The sequence below is a fragment of the Megascapheus bottae genome, chromosome 20 (assembly GCF_031878675.1).
Source record: "Megascapheus bottae isolate mThoBot1 chromosome 20, mThoBot2.hap1, whole genome shotgun sequence".
Taxonomy (NCBI): domain Eukaryota; kingdom Metazoa; phylum Chordata; class Mammalia; order Rodentia; family Geomyidae; genus Megascapheus; species Megascapheus bottae.
In genome coordinates this window covers 40,690,240-40,703,959 of record NC_143528.1, presented here as the reverse complement: position 1 = coordinate 40,703,959, position 13,720 = coordinate 40,690,240, and the positions used below count along the sequence as shown (strand labels likewise).

Sequence of the window (13,720 nt, the reverse complement as noted above, 5' to 3'; positions counted from 1 at the left end):
CTTCCTCTTCAGATTTCCATTTTCCTCACCATAAAATGAGGACAGCAAAATAGAGTTTAGCCAGGTGCTAGTGGCTCACACCTGTAATCCTGGCTACTCAGGAGGCTGAGCTCTGAGCAGCACAGACCTTGAGGCTGTATCTCCTATTAATCACCAAAAATCACCAAGTGGAGCTATGGCTGAAGTGGTAGAGTGTTAACCTTCAGCAAAAAGTTCAACTGCCCAGGCAGGACTAGCATTTAAAAAAAAAGAGGGACTGGGAGTTTGGCCTAGTGGTGGACTGCTTGCCTAGCATGCACCAAGACGCGGGTTCAATTCTTTGGTACCACATATAGAAAAAGGCCGGAAGTGGTACTGAGGCTCAAGTGGTAGAGCCCTAGCCTTGAGAAAAAGCCCAAGGACGGTGCTCAGGCCCTGAGTTCAAGCCCCAGGACTAGCAAAAAAAAAAAAAAAAGCACATAGTTCAGGAGCATAGCCTAGTGATAGAGTGCTTGCCTAGCATGCATGAAGCCCTGGGTTCGATTCCTCAGTACCATATATACAGAGAAAGCTGGAAGTGTCACTGTGGCTCAAGTGGCAGAGCGCTAGCCTTGAACAAAAAGTGCCCAAGGACACTGCCCAGCTCCTGAGTTCAAGCCCCAGGACTTGCCAAAGAAAACAAAAAACAAAAAAGAGCACATAGCTCCATGGGTTATTTGGCAGAGGTAAGCACCATTGGGAGGTGAGGTCACATGGGAACACTTAATACAGGGTATTAATAACCAGTAGAGGGTATTAATCATCAATACAGGGTATTCGTAATCAGTACAGGGAGAGACGGGCTCCTGGGGGCCCCTAAGTTCATCATGAACATCCCGTCCCTCTGGGATGGGTGCAGCGTGTGTGAGCCCTCAGTGCCAGGTAAGCACCAAGTGCAGAGCCGGCAGATGACCCCAATGCATGCCTCATGTGACTGTCACCCAAAGAATCTCCCACCATGGCATGCCTCCCCCGTGGGCAGTAGCTTCAGGTGGACACAAGTGAAAGAAAGCCCTGTTAGATTTCTCTCTCATCAGTCCCTCCCTCCTCCCACCCTCTCCTGCTCCTTCCAGGGGAATTCATCTGCACAGAGAGCCCAGCTATTCCACCTGGAGACCTTTGCAGGGCAGGGCAGGGACCCTATACAAGTGCAGCAGCTCTGGTCCAGCTCCAGCATGGCCAAAAAAGAACACACACATATACTCCAGTCACTGCCAAGTGAAGATAAAAAAAAAAAATACGTTTTATTTTCATATTCATGCTCTGGTTTCAGCTAGGTTTTGCTAACCACCAGAGGAACTTTCTGTACATTCCTCGACACCTGAATTGTTCAAACATCAACAGTCAACAGTCTGTCAGGTTAAGGGTAACTGGTAACTTTCCCTGGGATGCCATGGGCACACGTGGCCCTCTAAGTGGTGGAAAGAGCAGCCGGGCATTCCCAGGAGCAGGAACGTTTTCCTGTGTCTATACATACCAAACCAACAAAGGTGCTCAAACCCAGGCCGCATCACCGGCAAGTGGCCCCGGGCACAAGCCGTCCCAGCGCTCACGTGTGCCCTGTTGCTCCAGTTGCTCTTCTCCCCACTGCCAAGAGTCTGACACAAGGAAGCCCCGAGGCTCCCAAGAATGGACTGAACCAGAAAAGGGACATCTACCTCTATAAAAGCTCTGCCTTCAGCACAACTCCAGTGACATCAAGATCAATGACAGGGACCCTCCCATCATCCCTGGCTTTCCCCGCCCTCCCCTCCCCTGTCCTCTTCGCCCACGGGTACCATCAAGTCGCTCCTGAGAGCCCCAGCTGCTGCGGCTCCTCGGGAAGAGGTTGGCACTGTGGGCACCACCACGTGAGCCTCTGGAGCCCAGCTGGAGGCCCCAATGCCTCCTTGAGGACCGGATGCCCAGAGGGACACTGCTCCTTCTGGTAGATCTGTGTGTGACGAGGTGTGCCCTGGAACTTGTCCTCTAGCCACTCAGCACTGAACTGCATCACGTGGTCCACCAGGGCATCCAACTGTGGAGGTGCCAGGAGGGCCCCGGAAGAGAGGGGGTGGATCCCGGCTCTGTACAAGGCTTCATTCTTAATGATGTTCCCTGCAACAGAGCAAGCGGAGGATGCAAGGGGGCAGAGGGGGGGAGGGTCAGATACACTACCAGAAACCATCCCCAGACGAAGCCTCCTGAATTAGCAGGTGGGATGCAGCGGGCATGTGGGAAAACCTGGCCCTGCTGTCACAGGGGGCTTGGCCATTCTCACACTGGAGGTTGCTGTGAAGAGGAAATAACGTGTGGGTGACCTGTGCCACGGCTAAGAGGTTATTCAAAGGCCCTAGCGCCTGACTCCGCCAGCTCAACACAATCCTACAACGTGGCCCCCACAAGCTCCTCGGCTGCTTTAAGCTTCCAAATCTGAATCTGCAAGACAGGCATTGCCTACCGGGCTTTTATAAATTCAAAAATGGCTTGCTTAGCATTTGTGAGATCCGAGTTCAACTCCTGGCCACGTACATACATACACACACACTCTGAGCACAGTGGCTGGCACTTAGAATTCAATAATTACCAATGGAATTAAAATGTCGAGCACAAAAATATATCACATAGAAAGAGCTTAGCAGGCATTGCTTTTCTATCCGTGCCTCCTCTCTGCAGACCCCTTGATCCCTTCTTCCAGAGTCAGTGCCTCTCCCCGCTCCCAATCTCCCCTCACCACTACTACTTCACCCTTCTCTAGGCATGTTTGTTTGTCCATTAACACACACAGTGGCCTGGGTCTGGCGGCCTTAAGGGGAGAAGGTGATGCTGGCGGGGACAGGTGGCCATGGGAAGCATTCTAGTTCAGGCGGGAAGAGATGAATGGAATGACTACTTCCCGAGAGATTCATACACACACTCTGCTTACCCCTTTCCCACCAGTCCCCACTGACAGTCATCTGGGTTTATCCCAGCCACACCAGTGGCTGCAGGGAGCCACTGGCCTATGGAACAGTGGCAGGGAGTTCCAAGCTGTGAACTGGGGATAACACCGCCACCCTGCTGTGATCATTCTTGGCAGTATGACTGCTGGACATGGGGCCTGTGCTTCTCAGCAGACAGCTAGGTGGGGCCAGTGAGGTCCTCTCTGGTCCTCATGGGACCAGGCCTTGGATGTGCAGGAGACTTCCACTTTAGAAGCTAGTTGTGGGGACCAGGAGTGTAGCTTAGTGGTAGAGTGCTTGCCTAGCATGCATGAGGCCTCGGGTTCGATTGCTGGGGACCACATACACAGAAAAAGCTGCTATGACTCAAGTGGTAGAGCTCTAGCCTTGAGAAAGCCCAAGAACAGTGCTCAGGCCTTGAGTTCAAGCCCAGGACTGGCAAAAAAAGAGAGGGAGCTGGGAAAGCTACTTGTGGCACTTCCTACCATGCCTCCAGGGAGGAAACCAACAGACTTCAGCCAGGTCCTCAGTACGTTCTCTTCTCCCACCCAGCAGAGGGAACCTGCTTCTTCTTCATGGCTTCAAAGGACTTACTGCTGACTTGATGAGCCTCTGTACCCTGAAAGCAGGAAGCTCCCACCACAAGAGCAATGTGGACCAGCACAAGGGATGGAGGCTTCCATTCCAGTAGTCCCGGGCCCAACCCTCCCTATGTGCCACTCTGCAGAGGCAGCGGGAAAGGCAGGTGCAAGGACATGACCTCTGCATGTCAGAAGGTCATGCTCCCCTGCCACTGGCAGAGTTCTTGGGTCACGGGAGAAGTCAGGGGCTGTCTGATCAAACCCCCTCAGTTCAAAAACTAGGAAAAGCTCAAGAAACTAAGTGGTCACCTCAAGATGAGCAACACTGGTGTGGAGTGGGGGTCCTGAGGTCTGGTGACCCCAGGAGGGGGTTTCTCACTACACAGCCCCGTGGCTCAGCCTTTCCCCCCGGGTCTTACCTAACCCTGAGAAGAACCTCTGGTCCATCAGTGTGTAGCACACAGGCTGGGCCTGCCTCAGAGCCTCCAGGGCCTGTCCTCGGTGGAACGCTTCAGACAAGATGTCACAGGAGGGACTGGCCACTGGGGGAGGGCTCCATGACATCTGGCAACTGTAAAATGCCAGGAAGCTGCCACCATCAAAGTGCAGGACCAGCCTGGAAGAGAGGCGGGTCATGTTCACAGCAGGCCTGTGCTGCAGTGAGCACTGCAGTCAGATCACACACAATCCCCACTGCGCCTGTCAGGCCCCATGCACACACAACCAATACTGTAGGCTGATCACTTCTGTGCGGACACAGACTAATGGAGGGTCGCCTTGTGCGGGCAGCTAGTCCTCCACCAAGAGGAGGAAAGAAGAGAACCAGAAGAACTGGAGCCTGCCTCTGACCTAGTTAGAGTCCTGGAGAGGGCAGAGGGAAGCTCAGATGGGCATAAGCAGACACCCAGCAAGAAGTAAACTGGCAAAGACTCTTAGATAAGGAAAACAGGACAGAGGAGAAATGGCAAAGAGTGTGGGACTTCGTAGCGAGGGCAGTGAGGTCTAGACTTTCTACTGGTAGGTCATAAGCACTGTGTTGCCAGATGTTAGGTTTCATAATAAGCACTACTGCGATGTGATTATAGCAGTGAGATGATGAACTGATTATTCTGTTAGGAAAGAATTCTTGAAGCAAAACTGTCCAGTTCAGTAACATTTAATGCTAATTACATTATCCAAAATTATCTGGAAATCAAATTCCAAACTGGTATAGCAACCTCAAGAATTGGGGTGGATATCACAGAAAAGAAATACCAAATAGATATATGTTTTATGTGTTTTCATTTTTTTTTGAATTTTGCTTTCTTCTTTTTTAGACAAGGTCTCACAATGTAGCTCAGACTGGCCTTCAACTTGCAATCCTACCTCTACCCTGCCAAGTGCTAGAATTACATGTGTATGCCACTAAGCTTGGTGCACCATCTTAAAGGATTCATCTCAGTGGGAGAGGGGAGAGGAGTGAGCAAAAAAAGGTTTAATTTCTGATGTTAACTAACAGAAAAATGCAATTTAGCAGCCATAAAACAAGGAAAAAAAGGAACTTGATAATTCAACAAACTTTAAAAAATGAAGTACATCTGATCAATCAAGTCAATGTAGTTCATTTGCATGTATGAAAGTAGAACAATTCAATCTGCTGAAATTGTAAGAAGGGGAATAAGAAACCAGGGGGCTCAGCTCTGTAAACCTAGCTTCTCAGGAGGCTGAGATCTGAGGATAGAGGTTCAAAGGTAGCTCAGGCAGGTAAGTCTGTGAGACTCTTATCTCCAATCAAGCACAAAAAAAAAAAAAAGAAACAAGTAGAGCTGTGGCTTAAGTGGTAGAATGCTATCCTTGAGAAGACAAGCTCAGGGATAGTGCCCAGACCTTGAAGGCCCTTGGTGGGGGGGAGGGGGAGGAGGAAGAGAACAGGAAAAATGGTGAGGGGGAGTGGTGGAAGAGGTTGATGGGGCGCATTATAAAAATGTGCAAATGTCACAACGAAATCCCACCTTGTATTTAAAAAAAAAAAAAAGCTGGAAGTGAAGTTGTATCTCAAGTAGTAGAGCGCTAGTCTTGAGCACAAAAGCTCAGGAACAGTACCCAGTCCATGAGTTCAAGCCTAAAGACTGGAACAAATAAAATTATTGGGGGAGGGGCCAAGAAGGTGGGAGGCCAAAAGAATGGAGGAAGGAAGGGTGAGGGCATGCAGTTACTATGTTCAATTTTTCTTTTAAGAGTGAAGAGAAATACTGATAATTGACCACATAAAAATTCAAATCCCAAAGGCCAAGAAGCTTCATCAATCAGAGAACCCAAACAGGGAAACAACACTGGCAACACCTATCACAAAAACTACCAGTGTCAAGAGGCTTCAAGTCCATAGCATTTATACACATGACCAAATGCTAGCGAGAACTCAATCAAGTCCGCACTTCTGTAAGACCATAAGAATGTGCAGTGGTCACACCTGCAATCCCAGCTACTTAAGGAGGTAGAGATATGGAGCACAGTAGCTTGAAGCAAACCTAGGCAAAAGTTAGCAGGAACCCATTTTAATAAGCAAACCAGGCAAAGTGGTTCAATCTCAGCTATGCTAGAAGCCCAGGTAAGAGGCCAGCCTGAGGCCAGCCTGAAGCCAGCCTGGTAAAAACACAAGAACCTACCTGAAAAAGAAAACAAATGGGTTGGAGGCATGACTCAAGTGGTAGAGCCCCTGCCCAGAAGTTCAGGACCTTGAGCTCAAACCCAGTGTCATTAGAGTGTGCAGCCTTAAGAATGTTCCCTCTCAGCTAGCAACTCCTGTAGGAATCAATCCAAAGGAAATGATCCTGATGTAGGGGAGTTTTATGCACAAAGATACTATTTTTTTTTTTTTTGCCAGTTGTGGGGCTTGAACTCAGGGCCTGAGCACTATCCTTAGATTTTTTTTTTCTCAAGGCTAAATAGAGCTCTACCCTTGAGCCTCAGCACCACTTCCAGGCTTTTTCTATGTATGTGGTACCAAGGAATTGAACCTGGGTCTTCATGCATGCTAGGCAAGCACTCTACCACTAGGCCAAACTCCCAGCCCCAAAGATACTATTCTTAACACTCACAGATTTAAAACCAGGAAAACGCTGTCCCCCGCCCCCTCCCTTTTTTGCCAGTCCTGGGCTTGAACTCAGGGCCTGAGCACTATCCTTAGACTTTTTTTTTTTCTCAAGGCTAGAGCTCTACCACTTAAGCCTCAGCACCACTTCCAGCTTTTTCTCTGTATTCGGTACCGAGGAATCGAACCTGGGCCTTAGTGCATGCTAGGCAAGCACTCTACCACCAGGCCAAACTCCGGGCTCCTCCCTTTTCCCCCTGCAAAGACCCCAACGAAACAGCACATTACCTGGGCACAGGGTCCCTCCAGTCGCCTCTCTTGTTAGCCTTCTTTGCTCTGGAGAAGTTGTTCACCCAGATGCTGCCAAACAAACCAAACCTGACCTGCAGCCACCTCTGGGTACTTGCTGCAGGGCTGTGTCCTCCCTGGTGCTTGGCACTGCTGGCTCCGCTGGAACCAGGCTCTACAGACAACGCCGCACCAGCAGAGGTGTTCTGACTGCTGGACTCCAAGGCCAGCGTGGGGTCCACAGCCTCCTCCTTCTCGGCTCCTTTCTGGAGAGATTCTGGCAGCAAGCGGCTACCAGGCGGCTCCGTTTCTTCACCAGGATCAAATCGAAGGAATAATTTCTTCCCGTGCACCTAGGAAAATATAAACGGGGTTCCAAATCCTGTGGGCCCAGAGGGGGCCAAGGACTCTGCAGACAGCCATGGCCCCACACTGTCGCCTCCTCACCCCACACATTCAAACACTGCTTATTTGGGTCTTGCCCACTGCTCTCAATTCAGTGCTCAGGGAAGCTGGCTCATGGAAGCAACTGGAGGAATTAATTAGCAATAAGAAAGCACAGCCACCCCACTATATCTGACAGGTACTACTCCCAGGTTACACACCTGTTTTTGTTTTACTCACTTGAATGGATTTTTCTATGCAAGAACTAGTTAATCAGCATGCACACACACAAACTGACTACACTCAAAGACAATACATAATAAAACCCAGTGCCTTTCCTAGCAAATCAGACTTGCCTGGCTCTAGTGGCTCATGCCTATAATCTCACCTGGGCATCGAGGAGCCACAGAGACTGAAGGGCAGCAGGGTGGAGCTTCTTGCTGCTGCCCCCTGTCTTGACCACCTGCTGGCCCACAAAGGGGGAGACCAGGTGGTGAAATTTCCTCACAGATGGTCCTTCTGGCATCCCTGTGGACAGAAACAGGCGAAAGGGGCCTCGGACTTAAGTCTTTCCCTCCCCTTCCCCTCCTTTCCTCCCCTACACACTCGCACTTTTTGTGATGCTGAGCTCCAGTCAGCTGGTTTTTGCTATCAACTGCAAGAATATATTTGGCCAAAAGAGAGCTTGGCTGAGGATGAGGGTCAGACCACAGAACGGCCAGCTTCCCATGAAAGCTTTTGTAGCCCAGCCCAGACAGCAAGTGTACTCAGCAGACCAACAGCACCCTCCACTTCAAGGGCGGTGCATCCTAGCTACTTGGTGTGTATGCAAATGATAAAGTACTGGGACTTGAACTCAGGACCTCGGCACTCTCCCTTAGCACTCTCCGTGGCTGGTGCTCTAGACTTGAGCCACAGTTCCACGATCCACTTTTGGGTGGCTACTTGATGATAATCTCACAGACCCCGCCCCCGCGGGCTCTGAACTGTGAGCCCTCAGATCTCAGCATCCTAGGAGCTAGGATTACAGGTGAGAGCCACCAGCAAGCTAGCCATTGTAACTTTTTGTGTGGATCTTGGACCTCCTAACTCATCTTCTCTAGATTTATCCCCTCTCCTTTTCACCACCACGCTTCACGCCACTCTCCTTCCCCTGGCAGTCACTTTAACCCCTGGCTGCTGACTTATTCCCCAAGATGAGGCCCTGGCCCTCTAAGGGCCCACCCCTAGGTGTGTGTGTGGGGGGGGGGGGTTGCATGAGGGAGGATCCATGCAAGCAGAGCTGACAGTTGCAATGAGCTCAGAAACAATCAGGCCTCAGCACAGGGCCTGGAGGCCGTCTCCATGGTAACTGCAGATGATTAGTTAGCCCTGTCCTCTAAAGCAGCCACCTGGGCTTTCCTGGGCTCTGCAGAGTCATCTGCGACCCCTCCCACCCTGCTCCAGTCCTCCAAGGCTCTGTGGGAGCAGGTAAGCGGTCAGAGCTGTCCCCACCCGGTCTGCCTTACCCAGGGCTCCCTCATCAGCTGCTTCGCCAGCACCAGACCCGGTTTGTTAAGGGGAAAATTACCCAGGAGTGGGCGAAAACGTATTTTAAAATGTCTTTTTTTCAATTGCAAGAACAGGGAACCTGCTTAGGCCTCCCCAGTTCCAGCCTTCTTAGAACAAGCTTCTTCAGTGGAGACCGCTGGGCAGGAGGGTGAGACAAACACTGCCCGGGAAGCCGGCCAGGCACTGAGCCCCAGCTACACCTCGGGGCTCCTGGGCATTTAGGGGCGGGGGGCCGGCGGGGGGGTCCCTGAGGCTGCAGGATGCAAGGCAGGAGTGGACGGGGTGGGGGTCCCGGGTGGGAGTGGACGGGGTGGGGGTCCCGGGCGGGAGTGGACGGGGTGGGGGTCCCGCGGGGGTCCCGGGCGGGAGTGGACGGGGTGGGGGGTCCCGGGCAGAAGTAGACGGGGTGGGGGGTCCCGGGCGGGAGTGGACGGGGTGGGGGGTCCCGGGCGGGAGTGGACGGGGTGGGGGGGTCCCGGGCGGGAGTGGACGGGGTGGGGGGTCCCGGGCGGGAGTGGACGGGGTGGGGGGGTCCCGGGCGGGAGTGGACGGGGTGGGGGGGTCCCGCGGGGGTCCCGGGCGGGAGTGGACGGGGTGGGGGGTCCCGGGCAGGAGTAGACGGGGTGGGGGGTCCCGGGCGGGAGTGGACGGGGTGGGGGGTCCCGGGCGGGAGTGGACGGGGTGGGGGGGTCCCGGGCGGGAGTGGACGGGGTGGGGGGTCCCGGGCGGGAGTAGACGGGGTGGGGGGTCCCGGGCGGGAGTGGACGGGGTGGGGGGGTCCCGCGGGGGTCCCGGGCGGGAGTGGACGGGGTGGGGGGTCCCGCGGGGGTCCGCCGCGCCCGTCCCAGGGAAGTCGCTCTCCGCGGCTTTGTGGGGGGCTGTGTGGGGAGAGGGGGCTGCAGAGATGGCGGAGGGGCCCCCAGCCCCCCTAAAAGGCGGGACCACTCAGGACCTGGGCGGAGTCCTCGAGACGCGGCGTGTTTGCCCACGAGGGAAGCGCGTGACGGCGCGGGGGCGGCGAGGCGCCTCCCCCCACGCGGCACCGGGGCCAGGGGTCCCGAGGCCGGCGGCCGGGGACGGAGGCCGGCGGGACTCACCGGCTCCGCGGGCCGACTCCACCAGCAGGAGCTCCGCGCGCTCGCTCGCCCTCAGGCCGCCCGCGGCGAGGGCCAGGAGGGGCGGGGCTGTTAGTCCCGCCCACCGGAACTCCGAAGGCGGGGCTCCCGCGCGGGTGGTGCGGAGGCGGGGTTTGCTGTTAGTCCCGCCCACAGGAAGAAGACCAATGGCCGGCTGCCTGGGTGCGTGGTGCAGGGGACGGGTTAGTTTAGCCAGTTCGGAGAACGCCGTAGGCGGGGCTCCCCACCTTGGACGGTGCCCCCCGCCCGAGGACTCTGGAGGCGGGGCTACTCCGGTGCGTGGTGCTGGGGGCGGGGCCTCCTCTCCCGAGGACTCTGGAGGCGGGGCTACTCCGGTGCGTGGTGCTGGGGGCGGGGCCTCCTCTCCCGAGGACTCTGGAGGCGGGGCTACTCCGGTGGGTGGTGCTGGGGGCAGGGCCTGCTGTGTTAACCTGGGGATTTCAAGAAGCTGAGATATTCTCTGCCTCAGCCTCTCCAGCGCCGGGATGGTAGCCGCGTGCCACTACACCCAGAAGAGTTTCCACTCTCTAGGAGGGACAGGAGTGGGGTGCGAAGGCCGCTATCCTGCAGTCGAGTGTTCTGATTTTTCGCTCATCGGCTCACTTAAAACCCATGGGCTGTCTCTTCGTGTGGAAAGTGTGATGTGGAGATGCACGAATGGTAGGGTAGCTAAATCTACTAGCGGAGTCCGAGATGTAGTAAAGCTCAATATCAGCATGCGCTTTTGCTAGAACTTGGGGCCGATCTCAGGTTAACAGCTTGAAAGCTCAGGATGCGGGCGCCCTCACATGGTGAGAGGATGCACTGCAAGCGCTGGGCCCGTGTCCCGTGGGTCAGCCAGCCCCCAAATCTGACTTTCCTTCCTTTCTGCTCCATTCAGCTTTCTCAGAGCAGCTGTTGGAGACCTTGGTGACACCAGTTTTGCAAATCCTGTCCTCGAACTACAGTGCTAACAGCTGGATTTTCAGCTGTGGGGCCTCCCTGGCCCATCAGAGGCCTTGGTGACTGCCCCAAGCTGGCCTCACAGCTAAAAAGGGAAACTACTCTGCGTTCCAATGTCCCACCAAGCACCTGGGCACGGAAGACAAAATCGAACTGGTCAGCTGGATAAACCCAGCCTCAGCTCCTCACTAACACCAGAGTCGTGGAGCAAGGGTTCTTTTTTTTTTTTTTTTTTTTTTTTCCAGTCCTAGGCTTGAGCTCAGGGCCTGAGCACTGTCCTTGGGTTTTCTCCAGGCTAGAACTGTACCACTTGAGCCACAGCACCACTTCTGGCCTTTTTTTTTCTCTATGTATGTGGTACCAAGGAATTGAACCCAGGTCTTCACATCCATGCAAGGCAAGCACTCTACCACTCGGCCAAACTCCAAGTCCCAAACACTCTTAATTAGAGGCATGTAAAGAAGCCTCTGGAGTTCAGGAAGATCCCACTCATAACTGCAGCTACTCCTGCTAAACCTGTCAGCCCAACTGGGCTAGTAAGACAACAAGGTCATTGGGTACATTTAAGAAAACAGCTGAGCCCAGCCCATGGATGCTCTTCTCTCGGTGCAGCAACCACAGGCCTGAAACGGTCCCCTGAGCACTGCCTTAGCCACCTTTCTCTTCTTCAGCAGCTCCTTATGAAAGGGGATGGAAGTGGTATGGTTCTGTTTAGGGTCTGGAACTACTAATTGCTTATGACGCAGGAGGCCTGGCCCTCCACGACTATTTATAAGCCAGCTCAGGACAGCATCAGAAAGGAATTAGAACATGCGTTTTCTTTTGATCTCTTTCTGCAGTGGCTGTAACACTGGAATAAGGTGTTTTCTAAGGTGGTTGTGCTGATGGACCGAGCTCCCTGGGGTACAGTTCTAGAGTCATCTGCTAGTCTCACTGTATGGGTTCCAGGAAAGCTTCTACTTTCCACATTGCAGGGGAGGGGGTCATTGATGCTCGGATCCAGAGATTTCCTCTCTACCAACAAGATGGTGAGGGACCCAGTAGAAGAAGCAAGCCACTGTTCTGCCACTTGTGACGCATTAGGTAGGGCTGCTGCATCTAACCCAGTGCAATCCTGGTGGGTATTTCTTGGTCAACCCCCAACCACGCTCACAGCATGACAGAGACCAAAGGGAAAGGGGAAAGGAAAGGTGCCTTGTGAGCCTCGTGCCACAGCCTGGGCAGGAGGGACAGGTGTGCATTGCTTCCTACAGTCCTCCACTCCACAAGGCTCTGTGGGGCCCATGAGGATGCCAGCTAAGACGTCCGAGGACACTCGCTGGCCCACAGGTCAAGCACGGCCTCGAAATCACTGTCACACTGCCCAGGGCATTAAAGGTTATGGATACAATGCCCCTTCCAAGAATGTACCTGCAGGGACCCAGAGACTCAGGTTGGAGGGAACCACACATTGTATCCACCCATTCATGTTCATCACCAGACCATAGACTAGAGCAAACTCCCCGGTCCTATGTGATCTTAATGATCTCTCTCCATTATGCTTGTCACACTCTTGCCACTGAGCCATCCCACCAGACCTGTTTATTGCTGGTGGTTTCTGAGGTGAGTGTCTTGCTCCCTGCCTGGACTATGAGTGCTGGCCTGGGAACTATCTGCTTATGCTATGTCTCCAGTTACACAGCGAGGACAGTATACCACCTTTCCTGGCTTTCCCTCAGGAAAGGGGCTCAGAGACTTTCTGCCTGAGGTGTCCTCAGCCGTGATTCTCATCATCTCAGCCTCTCAGACAAGTACGTGCCCGAGCTACCAGCACACACAGCACTTGGCTCTTTTTAACAGAGAGGAACTGTTAAGAGTTCTCACTCTTTTAAAAGTTGAGAACTGGGGCCAGGAGTTTGGCCTAGTGGTAGAGTGCTTGCCTGGCATGCATGAAGACCCGGGTTCAATTCCTCGGTACCTCATACATAGAAAAAGCTGGAAGTGGTGCTGTGGCTCAAGTGGTAGAGCTCTAGTCTTGAGGAAAGCCCAAAGACAGCGCTCAGGCCTTGAGTTCAAGTATCAGGACTGGCAAAAAAAAAAAAAAAAAGTTGAGAAGTGAGCATGATGGCACATGCCAGCACTTAGGAGGCAAAAGCTTGGAGGATCATTAAGTTCAAGGCCAACCTGGGCTATAAAACCCTTTGCAGAGAGGAAAGAAAGTAGAATTCACATGCAGCTATGTTTTTGATGTATGAAAACAGAGGAAAACCCAAGTGATTAGCTAGAACTGCTGAAGATGTGGGAGCCATGGTGGGAGTGGGGCACGGGTTGCTGCAGTGGCATAGCAGTGGGGCCGCTTGGGGAAGATCCAGGGAAGATGCACACTCTGCTTGAGGGTGTCACAAAGGTGGGTACCTGAGGCTTGCTTCCTGAAAGTGTTCCCAACTTCCGTCTACAGCCACCTGGGGATCTTGACTCCAGCAACTCTTTCACTGGATGAGACAGATCTGCACCCCACCCTCGGCCATGCCATCTGGAAACTGCCCCTTTTATTGTATCTTGATGGTGAGTGTCAAGTCTGCCCACGCAAAAAGGCCACTCATTCTGTGTGGGGTGAGGAACTGGACCATCGTGAGGTGATGTGATATATGGAATTTGTTCTAAAGGAAGGACACGTATTTCAAGCAAAGATTCACTCACAGGCAGGCTTATTCTTCCTGTGACCACCCCAAGTCTTTGTAGCTTTGGGGTCCGAATCTCTTTGCAGGGTTGCATGATCTATCAAATTGTCTGCAATCTGTGTTCTTGGCAGTAGCTTGCTTTCAACCTCTTTGTTTCAATACTAGGGTT

General features: G+C 53.4%; 1 protein-coding gene across 3 annotated transcripts; it reads right to left on the bottom strand.

The window, feature by feature from the left end:
- Positions 1-1,771: 1,771 nt before the first annotated feature.
- Positions 1,772-9,975, bottom strand: Neil2 (nei like DNA glycosylase 2). Of its 3 annotated transcripts, none has more exons than XM_090353817.1 (5): positions 9,911-9,975; positions 7,651-7,790; positions 6,879-7,231; positions 3,940-4,136; positions 1,772-2,115 (listed from the first exon to the last, which is right to left on the bottom strand). In XM_090353817.1, exons 2-5 carry the CDS (start codon positions 7,786-7,788, stop codon positions 1,799-1,801), a joined length of 1,005 nt encoding a protein of 334 aa, XP_090209943.1. In that variant the 5' UTR covers positions 7,789-7,790; positions 9,911-9,975; the 3' UTR covers positions 1,772-1,798. The 3 variants fall into 3 exon arrangements, with proteins under 3 accessions (XP_090209943.1, XP_090209945.1, XP_090209944.1); XM_090353819.1 differs by lacking the exon at positions 9,911-9,975 and adding an exon at positions 9,766-9,819; XM_090353818.1 differs by lacking the exon at positions 9,911-9,975 and adding an exon at positions 8,833-8,926.
- Positions 9,976-13,720: the final 3,745 nt, after the last annotated feature.

Excerpts from the sequence above, each read along its gene's own strand:
- Neil2 (XM_090353817.1), bottom strand. The coding sequence starts at position 7,788 with ATGCCAGAAGGACCATCTGTGAGGAAATTTCACCACCTGGTCTCCCCC. Across the intron at positions 7,232-7,650 it reads TGTGGCTCCTCGATGCCCAG|GTGCACGGGAAGAAATTATT; the intron begins GTGAGATTATAG and ends ATATTTTCCTAG. Across the intron at positions 4,137-6,878 it reads TGGAGGGACCCTGTGCCCAG|GCTGGTCCTGCACTTTGATG; the intron begins GTAATGTGCTGT and ends CCTCTCTTCCAG.